The 20,147-nt window shown below is 40.0% G+C and overlaps 2 protein-coding genes across 5 annotated transcripts in view; one reads left to right on the top strand and one right to left on the bottom strand.

Annotated features, from left to right (window-relative positions):
• The first annotated feature begins 268 nt into the window (after positions 1-268).
• On the top strand, positions 269-7,999 carry vstm4a (V-set and transmembrane domain containing 4a). Of its 3 annotated transcripts, XM_030747628.1 has the most exons (9): positions 272-454; positions 1,653-2,105; positions 5,184-5,237; positions 5,332-5,439; positions 5,559-5,592; positions 5,831-5,979; positions 6,507-6,574; positions 7,351-7,371; positions 7,432-7,999. In XM_030747628.1, exons 1-9 carry the CDS (start codon positions 406-408, stop codon positions 7,495-7,497), a joined length of 1,002 nt encoding a protein of 333 aa, XP_030603488.1. In that variant the 5' UTR covers positions 272-405; the 3' UTR covers positions 7,498-7,999. The 3 variants fall into 3 exon arrangements, with proteins under 3 accessions (XP_030603489.1, XP_030603488.1, XP_030603487.1); XM_030747627.1 differs by having other exon boundaries at positions 276-454; positions 7,351-7,999; XM_030747629.1 differs by lacking the exon at positions 5,332-5,439 and having other exon boundaries at positions 269-454; positions 7,351-7,999.
• Positions 8,000-10,613: 2,614 nt separating this feature from the next.
• wdfy4 (WDFY family member 4) overlaps positions 10,614-20,147 on the bottom strand; it is a 39,053-nt gene continuing 29,519 nt past the window's right edge. For both annotated transcript variants that reach the window (XM_030748003.1, XM_030748004.1), the window contains 13 exons: positions 19,639-19,762; positions 19,448-19,554; positions 18,390-18,540; positions 17,079-17,170; positions 15,674-15,883; positions 15,436-15,556; positions 14,097-14,254; positions 13,307-13,465; positions 13,028-13,207; positions 12,619-12,801; positions 11,965-12,052; positions 11,156-11,285; positions 10,614-10,905 (listed from right to left, as the gene is read on the bottom strand). In XM_030748003.1, the coding sequence (XP_030603863.1) occupies positions 10,842-10,905; positions 11,156-11,285; positions 11,965-12,052; positions 12,619-12,801; positions 13,028-13,207; positions 13,307-13,465; positions 14,097-14,254; positions 15,436-15,556; positions 15,674-15,883; positions 17,079-17,170; positions 18,390-18,540; positions 19,448-19,554; positions 19,639-19,762 (1,767 nt within the window). In that variant the 3' untranslated portion in view covers positions 10,614-10,841. The remainder of the gene's footprint in view (positions 10,906-11,155; positions 11,286-11,964; positions 12,053-12,618; positions 12,802-13,027; positions 13,208-13,306; positions 13,466-14,096; positions 14,255-15,435; positions 15,557-15,673; positions 15,884-17,078; positions 17,171-18,389; positions 18,541-19,447; positions 19,555-19,638; positions 19,763-20,147) is intronic.

Here is a 20,147-nt window from a genome sequence, read left to right as displayed (position 1 = left end):
ACACACACACACACACACACACACACACACACACACACACACAGACACCCACATTCACACACACACAAAACCACGAGACTTGACCATCACTTTAGAGTTCTGGGGGTTTGGGCCACAGTCCAGGACACAGGAACACAGGAAATGACATTTCCTACGTTTTGCAGGACACACAGAAGGAGACCGAAAGAGACAGTCACAGGGAGAGGGAGACAGAGTACTGGAAGAGTGGGAGTTTCTAAGTGGGAACAGAGCCCTTACTGTTTCATATTACACAGAAAAGAGGAGAAGAGTTAATGGTGGGTAAGGGCTCTGGTGGGTTGCGCAGTCAGGCTCTGTTTTGAATGTAGCTGCTTGTGTAAGTTGTTGAGCAGTTGTCTGGGTTTATGGATTCACTGACTGTGGAAAATGTACTTCTCTGTAGTGGTCCTTGTCCTGACTAAGGCTCTGGTCACAGGTAAGTTTGCCTTCTTTACCACAATATGAAGTTAGAAGCAAATAAACAAGCGGGCTTGAAAGAACAGTTGTTTGAGTAGTAACTTGAGCCATCATCATACACCACTGTGAAAGTTTTACTGCATTATGGACCTTTGGTAAGAAAATAATGGGAATAATGGTAAACATGCAAGAAAGGTTATCACCCATCTCTACAATACTCACAATTTGCAAGTGCGTTTGTTATTGTGTTGTTAGTTTGATGCAGCAAAGTATTATGCAAACTTGAAAAAATAAAATAAAATGAAAACAGTTGTGAAGTTGGGAACGTTTGTTGTCTGCGATCAGAGAAAACCACAGTATGTAGGACACAAATCAGATGTAAAAAAACAAACTGCCGTGAAGTAGACTTGCAACTCATGTTTTAAGTCCTATAATTTCTTTTGGTATTTTCAGTTGTGTATCATGTTGTCTGAAGTACTTTTGCTGCTTTTGTTGTCATGTTAAATAGTCTAAGACAAGTCCCAGAGAGCCTCAGGGAGATTCCCCAACAAACAAGACAAAAAAAAAAAAGAAGGAAAGCAAAGCAAAGGCAGCATGGGAGACCAGATGGTCCCTGTTATCCTTCCATGTTTCTCCTTGTATGCACTGGGTTGTTCCACACCAAGGATGAATGTTTCCCACCTGTAGCTGCTCTTTGTCTGTCTGATCACACATACTGTGTCCAGATTCTGTCTCTCTGACCTGGGTGGCAACAGACTGAAACAAGCGTACACAAAGGAAAGGAAAGGAAAGGAAAGGAAAGGAAAGGAAAGGAAACCACTGCAGTGCTTTAGTTTTTTCAGTCTTAGTGCTTTTATGGTTTCCAGCTAAAAGCAAGCAAATTTGCATGCAGTAATGAAAAGACACACAAGTAGAACCGGTGATTGTTTTAAGCTGTGACAGCATAAATCCAATGTGCATATGAACACATTAACTCTAGTTAATTACTCATTTAAAAAGAATGAAGGAGTCACGTAAGCATTATGTGAGGCCTGTGGTTTGGTTTGAGACATTTACCTGGATGCCTTATTTGGAAAGAATACACAACAACAGAAGCACACTTTTTTGGAAAAGGGATGCTCGGGGTAGACTGAAACTAAACAATATATTTAAAATGACAGCTGTATACATATGTAAATATATATATAACCCACAGTGTTTATGTTTTTTGTCAACAGAGGTATGTCATGCTCTCAATGTGACAGTGACCCCTGGACCTGTTGTCTTGGTAACAGAGAACAACAACCTGACACTGTCCTGTCTGGTATCTCAAAGAAGGAGGAACACCAGTGTCCTGATTCTTCGCTGGTTCTTCTCTCCCCTAATGGCTCCTACTCCCGTGCCTCCTGTCTCCTTTCCACCCACCTCTCCCCCTGTACTCAAACACTCCGAGTTTCTGATCGTAAAGATGGGCATCAGGAAAAGGAAGCTGTATGGGAACTACACCCACCGTTTCCCCCAACCAAAGTTTCATCTGCACGAGGAAATGGAGGGAGACGTGTACCAGTTGCGGATTCTCAGTGTGACGGGGTTGGACCAGGGTTTTTACAGCTGTAAAGTTCAGGAGATCCGCAAACACAGAAACACATGGAGAATATCTTCCAATGGTACCAGCACCACACAGCTGGCAGGTAAAAAGGTGTATTCCTTCTGCTCTCCATGCCATATTTCTAAGAAGACAGACCCAGGGCCTCCCCAGGGACTTATCAGGATTCCTAGTTGTTCTTGTAGATTTCTGGCTTAAATTAAGCAGACCAGCCAAGAGGTTATGGTTTTGAGACCCTTTGTCTACCATCACAGTCCCCATCAAGGCTGTCTACATTTGAGCCAGATGTTAAAGATGAGGGTACCTTGGTTGAGGAAGTAAAAAGTGAATGTGGGGGTTAAAAACATTAAAAAAAAAAAAAAAATAGGCATCAGATTGTGTAACTTTTTTTGTTGGATCAGACACAAAGGAATTTATTAATGTCAGTTTACCTCGGTTCACACTGCTGATGTATTTGATATAATCACACAGCAAAACCATAAAACCTTTCAGTCAATCTGAAAGCGGAATTATTGTTTGATTACTCTGAAAATATTTTTTTATTAAATGCGTCGTTCCAAAGAACTCCCCGAGCACCCCATTCATTTAAGCAAACATATGCAGACCATGTTATCTGGAAAAAAAAAATTAAGGAAGGGCAATAATTTTTACTAAGACAAGGATCACATAGAAAATGTGTTGGATGTGTCCTCTAACTTTAACTTGGGATATTTTGCAGAAAGTTGTGCCTATACGTTTGAGTGTGACCCCAATCCTCTGGCATTTCCATCTCAAAACAATGAGCTCACACAGCCAAACCACACTTAAACTGCCTGTGTGCGTGTAAGGAGTAAAAGGTAGGGTGTTGTTGAGCTGGCAGAGTTCAAAAACTCTGATGTCAGCATTTTGGGTTTACTTTTATGCAAGCCTTGGGAAAAAAAAAAATTACTGGAGAGTTCAGTTGCAACTTTTTCAGTCTGTGCCAAGGCTCCTGCAGAAATCAACAATAAACAAAATAAAGAGAAATAGGAACTAATGTAAATCACATGAAGTAATTAATATTTATTTTTATCCATGCAGTACTTATTTAATTTTAACTGGACTGATCATCAGTGAGATGCACCGGGTGAAGGTGTTCACTAGAGGTTTGAGATGCTTTATCACACTGATAAGGCCGCACATGACTCAGTTGTACAGTTTACCTTTCAGTAGTTTTGTGCCATAAAAGCAGAGAGGTTTGAGTCAGACAGAGCCTGACAACGCCCTGCCCTATATTCAGGGCAATGTCCCACTGAGGAAGCCACACAACCTCAGGCATCTCCGCCATGCATTGACTACAGAACCAGAAACAGAAGACCTGACATTATAAGGGTAAACAAAGAGGGGAAAAAAACGGAAATTGAGGGAACCCCTCAGTCTCCAGATTTCGGTCTACAGACCATAGAGCAAAGTCTACACACTAATGAGGTCAATGGACTACTTTCATTCACAAAAAAAAAAAAAAAAAAATCCATCCTCTTCTTTATATCTAACTCCCAGCTTCAGACCTTTAATCCTAAACGTCGATTGCTTGGTGCTGGTTTTCTAAATGGTAAACTTGTTAGTGCTTTCAGGTTTACAGAGCTGCCAGTTTCAGTGGTTGGTTAATTTTTGCCACCTTCGCCTTCACAGCTGAAGGAAAGCAGATGCGCCTAAATCTGTGTCTGATGGTGTACAGGACTCTACAGTATTTATATGTCCCATAAATCAGGCACTACTGGTACTGTGTAGAAACATCTGTAGAGAGTGTGTACATTTAATGGCGCCCTTACAGACAAGCTGGTGACCGCAGTTTGTTTGCTCTCATCAGATGTGCGGTTAAACTGGTGGTTAACCTCAGCCTAACTGCTCACATTGTCAAGAGATTCCAGCTAATTGTAACTGTCGCCTGATGAACAGGGCTGCTAAAGTTCATCTGCTTTACAAGTCTTTATCTTAGGTTGCCACTATTTGGCGGTTACCAGTGACTGGGCAAAATACCGATAACATAAATACCGACGACAGTCTCTAAAAAAAAAGTTTATTTACATTTTTATTTACAATGTAACTTTACATTTATGGTAAAGATGGCATATTTCAGGGCTATTTTACTGCTGGGCATTTTTAAAATCATGCAACATTTGTTGGGTTGGATAAATATTTTTGAAAAAAAAAAATTTCCATTTCAAGAAAAAAGTGTTAGGACACAGAAGATAAGCTGCTGTAGTTTTGAAAGCAAAATTATTTCCACCTCTTGCTTGATATGAGTTCAGCTTCAAGAGTTTGGGGCCTAATCTATTGTATTTTTGATTGATGGTGTGGGTGTAGGTGACAGGTGTAGGCTGCTGGTAGGTCATTTTAGTACCTGGGCATTTTAATACCTGGAGCCATGCTTGTAGGAACATGAGCACCACAATCTTGGCATTGCCTTGCTGAACTAATCCATACCTATGAGTTTTGTTGTTTTTATACCTTTTTCCCCCATTTTTGGTCATAGCAGAGGCATTATGTTTCTCCCACTGCATTCCACATTAATTATGTGGTACTGAAACAGAACAGTGAAGACACGTTGACAGTTGTGCATGTAGTTCAGTGGTCTGGAAACAGGCTAAAAGTCAATTAGAGTAAATATCTTCTGATATGCATCAACCTGTGTGTAAAAGACATTAAAATCTCATTATGAGGAGCAGAGACACTGTCTGCACTCTCCTCAACCTCTTCCTAAAGACCCCTGACCAGTAAAAAAAATCAGTGACAACTCCCTTACTTTTTTCCCCCTACTTAATAAGGACAAAGGGAACACTGCTGATAGTTGATATGCAGAACAATGGGGAACCCCCAAACACGGTCCAAGAACAGCAATACAGCTAATTCCTCTGTCTGTGTGTGTGTGTGTGTGTGTGTGTGTGTGTGTGTGTGTGTGTGTGTGTGTGTGTGTGTGTGTGTGTGTGTGTGTGTGTGTGTGTGTGTGTGTGTTGGGTTTGGCTGATACTGCAGCAGACTCTCCCTTCATGACAGTGGTTTGGATATTTCTGAAAACCACTGGAGTTTGTTGTATTGGACCACTGCCCTCAGACATCAGCGATTTATAAAGATACTCAGTCTGGGCAGTTTCTGTCGTTTATGTACAGTTTTTGATGACATTTTGCAACATCTGTTTCTGCAGTGCACTTTACGCCCGAGGATGGTAGCAGCGAAGGACTGTGGCTTTTATTCGCAGGTACTGTTCTCAGCTCTTCTAATTCTCTCTCATTTACACGTCATACTTAAATAATGCTTATTCGACAGTGATGCCTTTTCACGTCTGTTTTTAGATGTGTATCTGTGTGCTGTGGTGATCTGCTCACTGGGCCTGCTGTCCATCTTCCTATTCACTCTTGTCCTAACCTGCCAATACTTCCACAGAAGACACAGACTCAAATGTAAAACCACTTGTTTTGCTACTGTAACTATAGATTTATGACTTTATGTTTCAGCTTTTGTATTTAAAACAAGCTGTCAAGTCAAAATGTTTGTTTTTCTTTATTTCCTGTCTCTACAGCCAGTTACCCTCTGGTCAAATGTCCAGAAAGCAGGTATCAGCATGCTCTTTATTAAAAACAGCTATCAGTGATTACATTTTTTTTTCCAAAATTATCATAAAATCAGAAAGCTAAACGCCAAATACAATATTCACTCATATTTATGCAAATGTGATGTTTAACTACACTGCCTTGAGCTCTAAAAGCATTTTTAAGATGTCTAAATTACATAAATTAAATACAAATTAAAGTTGCTCCCTAATTAAAACCTAATCTTATCTACTCCTTACAGCTCAGGAGAGACTGTAACAAGCTCCAGTAGTTGCTCCAGTTCCTCCCCAAGTGCACAAAGGAAAGACACAAGACAGAAAACTGACCGAGCACAAACAGTAACACCACCTAAACTACCTGAAAAGATTCCACTGCACATACCAGCCAAAGGTAAAGTGCCCTTCAGGGAGCTAGATGCGACCTTTCAATTATTGTATGGTATTTCACAAAATAAAATGCATTAATAGCAACGCAAAGATTAGAAACCATACATTAATCTTTGCAGCAAACAAAGGTTCCCTGAATCACAGAGGTTTCAGTTTTAAACCAAACATGAAACATACTGGAGGTATCAGAGTCACAGGGTGCTGTGAGAGGCCCCAGCCCCAAGAACAGGAATTTAGCAAAGAAAAGTAAATTACAGTCAATTATCAGCAAGCAGAAAAGCAGGAATTAGACTAGCACAGAAACAGTGAGAGACTGTGAAAATCCTGCTGAGTGTGTTACAAGTAAAATCAACACTGACACCGAAAACAGCAGAATAAAGCATTTATATCCGTTTTTAAACAACACTTTGATTCGGTTTAAACACAAAGTGCTTGTGAAGGACAATTTTGACTTCAACTACAATATAATATTTGCAAATTCATTCCTCCTGGCTGCTATTTTGAGTCAATTAGGGTTGTCTCTGTTTTCAGTGCCCATTGCTGCAAAGAGACCTCAAAAGCCCAGAAGGCTGAAGGCTCAGTCAAGGAGATCTGCCACTGTAAGTCTCTTCTTCAAGTGCTTTACCCATGTCCACTAAAACCACCAAGATCAATTATGACACATAGGTACTTATTACCTTTAGAATGTATTAATGTTTTGAAAAGATTTTTTTCTTCCATGAGCACAGATGTTATTGAAATACATGCAAGAGGGAATTTGTCTCACGACTGCATGATTGTCTACAGCAGTTTATTGCCATGTCTTCATTCAGTTATGAGCTTGATAATTCTATTTAGCGTTATTGCTTCTGAAACACAATTATTTATTTAGAGTGCTTCATTGGTTTTATATCTTCAATAAAAGTGTCAAACATGTGTATACAGAAGAAAACTACTCAAACTAAGCATCATCAGTATTTCGTCTAATGGTGTTCTTGTGATTTTGTACTGAAATGAAGCACTGGAGACGCGAGCGTTCCTTTAGCACGAACATACTGATTAGATTAGTGCAACTAGGAGGATCTGAGGATTTTGGATAGGACTCCTGTTGTACCAAATGTTTTCCGGGTAAACTAAATGTTCCAAGAGGTCCTGCAAACTACGTAAACACTGTTTCTGCTGCTGGGAAATGCAGAAAAGACGTTTACCATGAAAGTGGACAACAAGTACAATTTGCTGAAAAATGTGTAATGCTGACAACCTACACTTGACTGTGGATGTTTGCTAAAATCTGAAATGTTGCAGTATATTTTGTGTCACATTTAAAAAAAAAAAAATCAGTATCTGTCAGCTAATTTCCTTCAACTTTCTTTTACCTAATACTTCCCTCCTCTAGCCTCGAGTATCACACGAAGAGAGCCTGACATACGCGGAGCTGGAGCTTGTGCGACCGAGGCAGGAGCCCCCAGCCGCCTCCAGCCCTGACCCCGCGCCCTCCAGCCCGGACACCGTCTATGCTCAGATCCTCTTCCAGGAGAAATAGCTGTAAACATGTCAGCTTGGTACCTCCTGCAGAGATCCAGCTCTTCAAACTGAACTGTGTGATAGCCAAAGGACTATATTTATGAACTTATAGTATGACATTTAGCACCCCCCCCCCCCCCCCCCCCCCCTCTTTTCAATTTTTTTATTTTTATTTTGGATGCAAGTATGCCACATCTGTGGGTAAATAGGAGGTTTGTGTTTGCTCTGTGCAGTTCCATTCCAGCACAGCAGCTTTAGGGTCTCATAACTCTGTTTGTTTGTTGGCATCTCTGGCCTGTGAGCCAGATGTTTATAGAATGCTCTTACCATTAACTGTTCTTTATAAACTCAGGAGACTGTGTGGGAAGAAACTGTTGTACCGCAGTGTAATAAGGCACTGTAAAGGTCAGCTTTTAAATGCATTTATGATTATAGTGCTAATAGATCATATTAAGAGATGCCAAAGAGTACTGTGTTTGATTTATATAAATACAGTTTTTAAATACAGCTTTTCTTTAGAACAGGTTGGACTCCACTTTATGCTTTCCAGATTTGTAAGAAAATTGTGTTTTTAGAGAACAAAAACAACACGGCACAGAATGACAAATGTAACTGGAATGTTCGATAATCTTACAAAGTTGTGAAATTTCCTTCCTGTGTCTTATGATGAAAGTTACACAAGACTGAAACCACTCAACCTGAGTGGGCCAAAAAAAAAAACAAAAACATGGGTGGCAGTTCCATGAAAGCATGGATGCCTTGTAGAAAGTTCGGGCTGGTGTTGGCGGTGGGGGATATTTTCTTGGCACATTTTAGGTCCCTTAGTACCAACGGACCATCATTAAACCCCATGGCCTAACAAAGCTTTGTTGCTGATCATGTCCAAACCTTTACGACCACAGTGTACTCATCTTCTGAAGGTTCCTTACAGCCAATAAAGCTCAATGTCACAGAGCTCAGATGAAACGGGTTTCTTGAACTCAAATGGGCTCCACAGTCACCAGATCACAATCCAGTAGAGTATGGGGCTAGAGCACCTTTGGGATGTGATGGAATGGAAGATTCTCATCATGGATGTGCAGCCAACAAATCTGCATCAACTGTGTGATGCGTTCATATTAGTTTGGACCAAAATCTCTCAGGAATGTTTCCAGCGCCTTGTTGAATCTGTGCTATGAAGAATTAAAGCAGTGCTGAGGGCAAAAGAGGGTCCAACCTGGAACTAGCAAGGAGTACCTAATAAAGTGACCAGTGAGTATATATGAAACCACAAAACACTTCTAAATGGTTAATTATTGATTATTGCAATGCATCTTGCTTGTTTAATCTGTGTCAAAGTAAAAGTTTCGGGTTAGTTGCCACTTGATGGGAGAATTAACATCTGCCTTTGGCTTCAAAGGTAGTGAAAACCCACTTTTGCTTTTGTATGAATTAAACAGATAACGAGTATGAGTACGAGTATTTTTGCTACCTTCAGACAAAGGCAGACCAACAGTTTCCAGTCTTCATATTAAGCTAAATGGCTGCCAACAAGACTCATAAAAAGAAAGAGGACAGAGGTATCAATCTTCTCATGTCAGCAATAGATATTAAGATTTTACAGTTCTTTTCAGTTTCCTAATAAAATAGCAGAAAGAGTAGAAACAGCAAGAAGTGCCTCTAATTTAAAAGTCTATTCACTGTAGCACAAGCATAAATAGCAAATATAAATCTTGGAAGCAGCAGACATAAAGCTCAGGAAAGGTGAAGGGTGCGGGCCATTTTGTGAAGGTCACTGTGTGAAAAATGGGATGAAGATGGAGGAAGAGAATGATGCAAATCCACCTTTCCCTTGGTGAGTGGGAGAGATAGAGAGAGCCCATCATCCCCCACAGTTTGCACTCACTGACTAGGATGAACCCACTAATGACTACATTTATTCAAATTAGACTAATTGTAATCATGGTTAATAATTAGCTTTACAGTGCATTATAATTGGGTTAGGCTACAAGATGGTTCTGCCTAGGTGCAATAATTTATTTGATTTAATTATTCTGAGGAACCCAATGGTTTGACATTTCATATCATAAAACCAGCCGTGTAGAGAGAATGGAGATGGCCGTTGTCTTTAGAGAAGGTCACTGCTAGCTCTCTGGGAAAATTATGAGGACTATTTTCCACTCTATTAAGCTACTCCACTTAGCACAATTAGCCACACACACAAAGGTTAAAGAGAGAGACCTCTTCCTTTATGATAGAGAGGAGTGGTGCATGTGCATGAGAGCAAGTAGAAGACGGAAAGCAAACAAACCCTCCACAATCGACAGCCTAACACGCCTGCTTATTCACTGGGATGCATGTGTGATAATGTGCTGCTATTATACTTTTCATCTGCAAGATTAACATCAATATTTAAAAAGGGACGAGTTTCATACTGACTTGTAAAATTGGTCAGACTCACCCAGTGTTTTGTGGATAGAAGGAAATATCCTTGGGTAAAGATAAACACACACACACACACACACACACACACAAAGCTGTGTCAAGCAGAAGCGATACCTCAACAGTCAAACACATTTACCCACAACACAAATACAAAGTGGCTGTCAAAAGTCATAAATACCATATTACAAAGCAAACTGAAAGCACACTGTGAAAATCAACATAGTAACCCCAGTAAATGATTCACATCAAACTAAACATCCTGAGCTGTTCATGCCACAAACATTTACCAAACCAAAATATTACAACCCTCACACAATCAAATGCTGGCTTATTTTTGTCTTCACAATAGTGGATGCTTGACTTGCAGTTTCTCAGAAATGCTTCAGTCAAAGAGCTGCATTTCCCAGGAAATGTTTGCTGAGCGTGCATGCTCCTGGTCATCGTTCACAGTGCCTCTTGCGTTCAGTTTAAAAGTGCCCATTTTAACCACAGGCTTCTGCTGTGGGCTCTGCTAAAGCAGTAAGGGTCAATTTAAATGACTGTATGAGTGTTTCCCTCATTCAAATTCATCCACCAGCTCTGGAAAAATTTAGCCAGTGTCTTTCTGGTTTAACTTCAGTTAGATTAAATAAAATGTAACAGATTTCAGTCAAAATCAAGACCAGCAGGAAAAGGTTTTTGTCAAGTGTCTATCAATAATTTTATTTATTGAAATTCAGTATTTACACACAAAAATACAAAAATTAAATATTCACTTGGGAGGTAAAAGTCATGTTTCGCCTGAATGCATCAAATATTCTAGCACTGTTCTCCACGAATACACACAAGATAACCAACATACAGCAGTTACGCTGCTCAGCTGCTGCCAGACCTGAGATACTAGTGAATTTCCCATCAGAGTCTCTCTCAGAGGATAAGAGACATGCAGAAACTGTGTTTTCATTCACACGTCCAGGTGAAAACTTGTCCCCAGGCATCGCCTGCCAGTAGAGTAGCATGAGTCCTGCACAGAAGACAGCAAAGGAAATGCAGTGTTGTGTTGTAAAGCATGCCATAACACACATACAATCCAGTACATGTAGATGAAGTTTGGAAAGAATTAAGTTCAGTGTACTACATGAATATTAAAATAATACATATATTTGAATATAATTTTTTTTTTCTTTTAACATAGAAATTGTTTATTACCGTACTTCAAACTACCTAAAACCCAACTGGTGTTCCTATGAGTGAGTGCTTTTTATTTACTGTACCTGGACATGGCCAGCGCTGTGATGGCTGGATTATTTTTGTAGCGCCGTTGTGACACAGTTTGACTTCTGTTCAGCTCTTGACGTAACACCAGATGTCTCTCCCAGCCTTTACCCTGGCTTGAGCTGCTCACTGTGGAATCATGAGAATACATTAGCATCTACTTAATATTGAATTACAGGACAGTCGTCCGTCCCACCTGAAACCCCAACCCCCGGGGCCCCCCCCCCCAAAAAAAAAAATTCACTGTGCATTAAGAGAGAGTGTCGATCTGCAGTCAGCAGGCCATAAAAGGGAGAAAAAGTCCTCAAATATGAATGCTTCAGTGTTACGTAAAAACTTGTCTCAACGTAATTGGAAAGCATAATGCTCCTATGAGGTGACGCGAGGCTGTAACCAACGTATGCCAAATTGGATCTGGGTATTATTGCTTTCTAAATTATACACGCTCACACACGTCAGCAAAATTACTCATCAGTGTTTACTGCCTCTATGTTTAATAACTTTATAACAACATAATTCCTGCTAGCCCTAATGCTAGTGAGGGATGGGATGAACATTACAAGCTCTCATCTGGAAACCATGCCGTCTAGCTCAGAGATCAGTGGTTAAAAATAATCATCTCACTTAAGGATTCATCTAATTAGATGGTAATGGTTGCTTTTTTCTAAACACTGTAAATAATGTTGGTCTTTCTGTGACATTACCTTTCAGTTGGTTTCACAGTTTTGATACTGTCGACCACTCTTATCTATTTTGTTATAAACACAACACCTGCATGCATATCCTATCGTACTGCCAGTAGTATTACCGTCTCTCTGTGTTTGGTCTTGCCCTGGGGACACAGGCTCTTCTGGAGGGCCAGGTAATTGTGTTCTGGTGTACTCTGTCCTCCATATCTGTATGAGAGACACATAACGAGTAACAAAAATCATAAATATAATTCAAGATAATAACAAACACACTCATATATGCACACAGACACACACACACACACACACACGCACGCACGCACGCACGCACGCACACAATGTAATAATAAAGTAATGATACTGTTTGTGTGTGAGTGCTGTGCATGTGGCATGGGTACACACTCCCAAGTGAAGCACAATTTACTGTTTGCAGCGTTGATTGCAGAAAGGCAGCATGTGCAAATATTAATCCTAAGCAAAGAAAACCAGTCACACACTGCACACAACCCACATACTGTTATTAATACTTTGATGGACATCCAAGCTGGTACCTGCGAGGCTAATACCAAAGTAATGACTGCCACAGTTGAATACTGCACAGCATACTGAGTAAAAATAATATGAAAAGAAAAAAAAACAAAAAAAAAAAACTCTCCCACTGATCTATTAGGAGATACAGAGTATTGTGATGGCATTAGGACAAGCATTTTCCATCATGCATACGACTATTACATTATTTAACTACATAAAAAAACTAAACAAAAACACCTCACCCGTATAATGCCATCTGCACATCCTGTGACAATGACATTCCTGGAATCCCACTCGTGTCGCTGTGCAAAGCTGATACACAAGATGTCTGACTGAGGCCTCCAGGAAGTGTCAGTGCAGGTCAACAGCTGGCCCTTCATGGTCCACAGGTAGAGTTGCGGTCCCGCACATGACGCAATCTCCCCCTTGGACAGATTAACAGTGTTGACATTCACATGTGCGCAGATACAGACAGAAATGCAGAAAAAAAAAGCAGAACACACACAAACAGGATATTCATGCTGTTAACAGTGAGAACCCTCCCTTCCTCATGCTGTGAGGTGAGTCAAGGGGAAAACATGACAACAGTGAGCCAAAAATTTCAAAGGACAGAAGAAAAAGAGAGAGATTAGACAAATGTGGTGGACTTACAGTGAGATCATTGATAGCCAGTGCAGAGATGCTGGTTGTGTGTCCTGCTAATTGAGTGATGTAACTTAGCTCTTCCATGTCCCACAGGATACAGGTGAGGTCACGAGAGCCACTGACTATTACGCTGTGGACCTCAGAAACAGCGAGACACACCACTGCATCTGTATGACCGTATAATGGCTGTGAAGAACAGTGGGGGTCGGCATTAGTGTGTGTGTAAATACACTGTTGACAGTATTGTTGAATTTCAAGAGCATAAAAACATATGGACAGACCAACCTGTCTGAGTTTTATGTTAGTGAGTTTGTCCTTGGTGATCGCCACATCCCACACACAAACTACAGTGCTGGTTCCTGCAGTGATGATGGTGGTTGCATTGGGACAGGCGGCACATAATATTTCACCCCAGTCACATAAACTCTCACACACTGCAAATGTCTAGAGGTCAACATAGAGAAAAGGTTCAGAATTCGTCACTGTGAATGAGAAAAACGCGTTTCATTCATGTTATGAAACTATTATCTCCCTCATCAGGCACTCCTGACCGTATTGTGCCACGTGTAAAGTTTGGTGGAGAGGAGATTATGGTGTGGGGTTGTTTTTCAGGCATTGGGCTCAGCCCTTAATTACACTAAAAGGAACTCTTAATGCTTCAGCACACCAAGACATCTTGGAAAATTTCATGCTCCCAACTTTGTGGGAACAGTTTGGGGATGGCTCCTTCCTGTTCAAACATGACTGCGCACTAGTGCACAAAGCAGGTCCATAAAGATATGGATGAACAAGTTTGGTGGAAGAACTTGACTGGCCTGCACAGAGTCCTGACCTCAACCCAATAGAACACCTTTGGGATGAATAAGAGTGGAGAGTGCGAGCCACACCTTCTCATCAAACATCAGTTCCTGAGCTCACAAATGTGCTTCTGGAAAAATAGTCAAAAATTCCCCAAAACACACTCCTAAACCTTGAGATCATATTGAACGATTTGATGCAGCTACAAGGGGCTGGAAAGTTGGGGAGTAATCAAAAAAGTGTAAAACATATATATAGTAGATCTCTACATAAATACCTTCTCCGTAGCATAGTTTCCAAAGGCACAGCTGTTGTCAGGAAATCCCCAGCTGAAGAAGCAGCTCAGCAGAGGTGACAGGAGGAGCCGGTTTTTCTCCAGGACCAAGACTTCTTTTTCCAGACACAGTATCTGACCTACTGGGCCTCTTGGCAGCTCTGCAGTTTGGTTTAGAACAAGATATATATAAATATTTTAAACTTGTCAACCCACCACCACCACCCACCCACACAGAGGTTATAGTCTTTAAAAAAGTTTTTTAAAAAAAAGGTGTACCAGTAATGAAGATAATGGCTCTTCAAAAACATCATATTAAGGAGTTTGGTATCTCAGTAAACTTGTAAAGAATTTCATTAAACTGAGCACAGAAAACTGGGCAATTAAAACAGCTATCCCCAGGTAACAACTGAGGCTTGGTCCTAAGAGGGAACCTGCAACCGGGGGTGAGGCAGTGAGAGATATGCTGTAATTGTGCTTGTAATTGACCTATTCATGCAGGAAGAGGCAGAAATCATTACATCCTATGGCCAGCTCTGTTTCTAAAATCCCCAGAAAGAAGTCCTGTCTGCATTAGTTCTTAGCGTTCCTTGTCCTATTCATCTCTATCTGCTTATTGATCAGATCAGACACTCTAAGATTTAATATGAAATGTAATATGCAGGAATCTCTCCCTGAGCATTCGCAGATTCATCTTCTATCCCTCAGTGGGCCTATAGGGATATTCCGATTATTAAGTAGGGCTCAGCAGCAGAGTCATCTCCATATTGTAGCTCTAACAGATAGCTTCTATCCTTCTGTAGCGTAAATTAATCTATGGGCATTCTCACTCCATTTCAATGATTCCCTTGAGATATGGACACATCTTGCATATAATAACTAACATCAAATAGTAGGAAATAAAATAAAAGAACAACGCAAAACAGTATCAATGTAGATGACTATAGTTGATTCAATTTAGTTTACTCAGCATTAACAATGTTTTTCAGTATTTGAGAATATATGTCATTTATGAGGCTGTATCATGATTTGTTTTTATTTTATACCTTAATTTAAAGACAATAGTTTGACAGTTTTGCTGCAATTACACTAAATATAAAACCAAGGCGTGCAGCAAAAACAAGCTTACAATGAACACTGAAAACAGCTGGAAATAGCTGGCCTCATTTTGTACGAAGGAAGAAAAAAAAAATAGAAGTACTAGCAGAACTCACTAAGACACATGCTCTAATTTTTACCACTAAAATCAAAGAGGAAAATCAAGCTTGGGTGAAGGGAAAGAAGCCAGAAATCCTATAAGATACGTTGCATATTGTCTAAAGCTCCTTTTGTTTAGCTATACCTCTGAATGGTTGCAAAGGGGTCTTTAGCTTATCCAGTTTGAAGTAAAATGGAGTTGGCTGGGATGGTGAGGACCCTTCTTTCTTAGAGCCACTGCGAGGTGGATGGGGCTTGGTGAAGAGCTATGGGAAATGCATAGATGAAGAGTTATATTTAAAAACAATACAATACATTTACTGGATTTACAGTAAATAACATAATATGCTCCAGTTTCCCCAACTTATCACACTTTTCTTTACCTGTTTGGGAACTTGTCCAAAGTTGCTGATGTATCCCAAGATTGTGCTCTTGATGACAGGGTCTTTAGTGTCCTGCCAGCGTTTCTGGGCGTAGAAGTAAGGGTGGAACGTGTTCACACTTTCTACCGCAGCTGGACCTTGTTGGCGATATCCAAAAATCAGATCGATCCACAGGTGTATGTTGGAGCTCACATAGTCACTCTCCAGGGCCTGAAGCAAACAGAGCAGGAGATTGTTGAAGAAACTAAAACAATCTAGTCAACTGATATTATAAAACTATTAAAACATGCATAGAGTCTTTTTTAAAAAAAAAAACAGTAGCGTTTAGCACTCGTTATTATAGTGGTCCCAAAACCATTAGTCAAACTGTTAATATGACACAAACGCACAAAACTTCTCTAAGACTGTACAGTCAATCAAATTATTCAGGTACCCTACAATTCTTTCCAAAAGTCAATTTAGAAGTGTAGAACGGCAGGAAGCTGAACAGCTGTGTTATGAGCACATCTTCATGTTAAAATTACAGGATGATTTGGGTCGAATTAGCCAGATATTGGTTTTGAAGAGCTAATGAGGGAAAGTGGGCATTATGACCAGCTATATATCCTAGCACCAAATTTTAATATACCCGTCCTGGATGAACAAGGTTGGGGGGGGATCCTAACAAGGATATATTGTCCTGAGTTAATTTGTCTGTGGAAGGAAAAAAAAAAAACCCACAATCTTCTGAAGTCGCTAATTTTATGAGAATGTAGGCAATAAGAGTAGTTCAGTAGATTACAGAGTGATAACCATCACATATGCCCCAGGAATGGAAAAAGGGAGGGTCATGGTGTATAAACTGAGAGAAAACGAACAGAGGGGTACAATAACCCCGTACAGGGAAAGACAAGGATGAGCTGAAAACAGCAGACAGTGAGAATATTCAACCAATCAACAGCTGGTAGAAATAATGGTATTATGAAGAAGAGAAAGTCTTATGTGTTCGCTGAATCATGTTAAATAGGCTTGTTGTCCTTTTTCATCTAAACTTCAGATAAATGCCTTTTTATGCATCTTCTGTATAGGAAAACAACTGGTCATTATACTTAGCAGTTAGTACCAAAAGAACGTAACTGAACCAAACTCAGTGAGACAAAAACGGCCTGCTGAGAATCTACTGAAGTGACTAACATCTGCCTGTTATACTGTGTTATGAAAGAATATGAGACAAATGGACTGCAACCTAAACTATTACTGTACAGTGCCATGCATATAGTGAATATTTGTGTGAATATACTAAAACAGTGCATTGTCTGTATACATCAGCCAGTACTGACAATCATTATTAGGTCTTGTGGGTAAAGTCTCAGTGTACAACTGCCCTGGCTGGCCATTTGTAGCAGAAGGTCCTGGTGTCACTGACCTCTCGATGGATTCTAATGAACTCCTGGGGGTCGCCTTTCGCCCATGGAGGTAGCTCGACATCTCCCAGAGCTGTGCCGTCCTCCATACAACCTAAAGAGATACAAATATGCTGTGTTTACTTATTGTGAACTGTCTTTGGGTGGAGCAATGTTTTAATTAGTGAATACTGGTTTTGTTTGCATGCCATTTGTGTGCAGTGACGCACATATGCATACATTAACACTTGAATAATGCCATTCACAATATTGCCAACAGCTTCATGTAATTACACTGACTGACACTTGCTGGTGAAAATGTGCCAGGAAAAATAATATACAATCAAACTGGCTTTGTAAATGTTTTCTGAGGAAGGAAATTAATTCCCTCATGTGGCTGATGATACTATATATTTTTATTGCCATATAAAGAAGGACCAACAATATATGATTGTAATAGGAACTCGCCAGAGATTAATATAGATTATTGTTCTGTGCCACACACCTTCTTTGGTGGGCAACAAAAACTGCAGAAAACCACTGTGGTGCAATCTGCTATATGTTCCCTCATTACCACGAACATGGGCAAATGTATGCAGTACTGTGTGTGTCAAACCTAATCAGTTAATCTGTGGGATACATGTGCAGCCTACTATATTGTGTTTCATTCAAATGAAGCTTAAATTAGTTTATTAAACAACAAAATAATTACTAAGAAACAGATTACATTTTTTACCATTTCCTTGGATGATTCATACACACACTTACCCATTTGTATGAATGGGTAAATGTGCCCAAACCTTTGACTGGCACTGTATATGTTATCTCTTGAGCATGACAATGAGTTCACTGTACTCAAATGGCCTCCACTGTCACCAGATCAGGTCAAATGGAAGATTTGCATGAGATGTGCAGCTGACAATTCTGCAGGAACTTCATGTCAATATGGACCAAAACCTCTGAGGAAGGTTTCCAGCACCTTGTTGAATCTATGCCAGGAAGAATTAAAGCAGTTCTAAGGGCAAAAATGCATCCAACCCTGTACTAGCAAGGTGCAATTACTAAAGTGGCCAGTGAGTGTATGTAGCACATACAATGGAGGACATAAAAATACACTATAATGGTTGTAATAACATTTTGACCATCTAGAAAGAAAACGCCTTGGGGCTGAGAACAAGAGAGGGTAGGGAAGTCAAATAATCATCATAATACTTTCATTTCATTTTGTTTTCATTTGAGCACATTAGTAACAAAGTCAGGCGCACAAGCTAAATATAAAGAAATTCATACTTTCGGTCATTAAGTTAGGTACACAGAGTATTTTTAAGGCTGACCTAGCTGGATGTGGTTGGAGTTAAGCAGGAAGTCTGGCAGGTAGAAGAACTCAGGGATCAGCTCTCTAACGTCTCCCATGTTGTCTCTGGAGGCAGACTCCCACTCTTTCTTTATACTGTAAAACATCCGCTCTGCGATATCAAACCCTCCCTGTGAGGAGAGCAGACAAAACACTGTCAGACCCCCACCATATCACTGAGCTAAACTTTTCTGTTGGCATATTAATAAAGCAGTCTGCCTGATTCAGTGCAGTGAACCATATTTTATATTCTTCATTTTATTATGTAAGCACGGAATATTTGCTACCATTAGAAGAAAGCTTTTCATCTTTCTGCAAAATTCCATAATCTATGATGGGAATCTCATGAGAGTGAATGTAATTTAGAGTAAAACAATTACCTCAATGAATGAAAATAGCATATATGCTGGTAAACTCGGTTAGAGACGTAAATCCAGTTATGGATATTACTACACACCCATTATGTGCTTCAGAAGACAGAAAAGGCCTCCTAATTCACCATCTTTATTGTTTTATTCTGACTATCAAATATGCATGTCTTTTCATTATAATCAACTGGATGCTGTGTTGTAAATTGGTAACATCTGTGGCTATTTCCATTGGATTCTTCTGGATGCTTTGTGTAATTATTTGCATATATATTAAAATCCTCCTATAATCTGCTTTTTGTACCAAAAAGAGCACTGAAACAAGAACTAGAAAGCTGAAAATAGCTCACGTTAGTTTCATATTACAAGCAAGATTACATATGGGAAAAAGACAACATGATGAATGCCAATGGACATTAAGAGCACAGAGTTTGCAGAAAGACCAGTTGGTTAGTAAAAACATACTGAACACAGCAAGTTCCATTTTTGCAGATATGTCAGCAACAATTCAGATCTACTTTTCCCTACAAACAAGTAACATTTTTATTTTCTTGCTACTTGTTTAAAATCTCTGCACATCTAAATGAACAACAGGTGTGTAGGAGGAGAAAGAATTTAAAAATAAATTATAATCTCCGCACACTGTCACACTTGCTGTCACTGGACTCACCTGCAGTGTTTGAAAGGTGTGGGAAAATGGCTCCATCCTGACAAGGAAGGAGGACACAATGATGGCTGAGGAGTAGTGGGTACAATAGTGGCACTGTGCTGCCAGGTCTGTTACAGAGAGAACCATTTTAGAAATACTAATACTGGAGTAAAGAAAACAGAACAGTACAGGTGAATAAAATTGATGGATACCTTCACTCTCTTTGCCCTCAACTTCTTCATATCTCTGAATGAACATCTGTTTCCTTTTCTCTGTTTGAGCTCCCATCGGCTTAGACAAATCACGGAAGACTGCAGGATTTGACAAATCAAGCGTCTGTGAAGGACAGAGATAAATCAGAGAGAGTCTTCCCCCACAAGGATCCCTTTTAAATTATAGCACCAATTTAGCTGGACCTAGCATCAACTGATGTGGCCTGACTGAAATATTTCTCCATGCTCACCTGATGGCTGGCTACCCTAAGCTACAGCAGCAGGAAGGGTTTGTTTCACAATGAGAGAAACAAGTGACAGCTGATGTGATGGGTTGCAATCACAGCAGGAAGAGAAAAATGGGCACAATATGCTTTGTTTTGTTGAAATAAACAGTCCCAATCTGTATACAGTAGATGCACTTATAAATTACACGGTACATTTTTATGATTTCGAGCAAATCATTTTGCAGAGCCCTCAGCTTCTGATTGTGGACCCTTGGACACTTT

The sequence above is a fragment of the Archocentrus centrarchus genome, chromosome 15, assembly GCF_007364275.1.
Source record: "Archocentrus centrarchus isolate MPI-CPG fArcCen1 chromosome 15, fArcCen1, whole genome shotgun sequence".
NCBI lineage: Eukaryota > Metazoa > Chordata > Actinopteri > Cichliformes > Cichlidae > Archocentrus > Archocentrus centrarchus.
Note: the sequence above shows the minus strand (reverse complement) of the source record. Positions and strands in the feature narration are given on the sequence as shown.

What these genes read in the sequence shown, in the direction of transcription:
- vstm4a (XM_030747627.1), top strand. Translation starts at nt 406, where the DNA reads ATGTACTTCTCTGTAGTGGTCCTTGTCCTGACTAAGGCTCTGGTCACA. An exon ending in CAGAAGACACAGACTCAAAT is followed by an intron (nt 5,440 to 5,558) that starts GTAAAACCACTT and finishes CTGTCTCTACAG; the next exon opens with CCAGTTACCCTCTGGTCAAA. An exon ending in ACTGCACATACCAGCCAAAG is followed by an intron (nt 5,980 to 6,506) that starts GTAAAGTGCCCT and finishes CTCTGTTTTCAG; the next exon opens with TGCCCATTGCTGCAAAGAGA.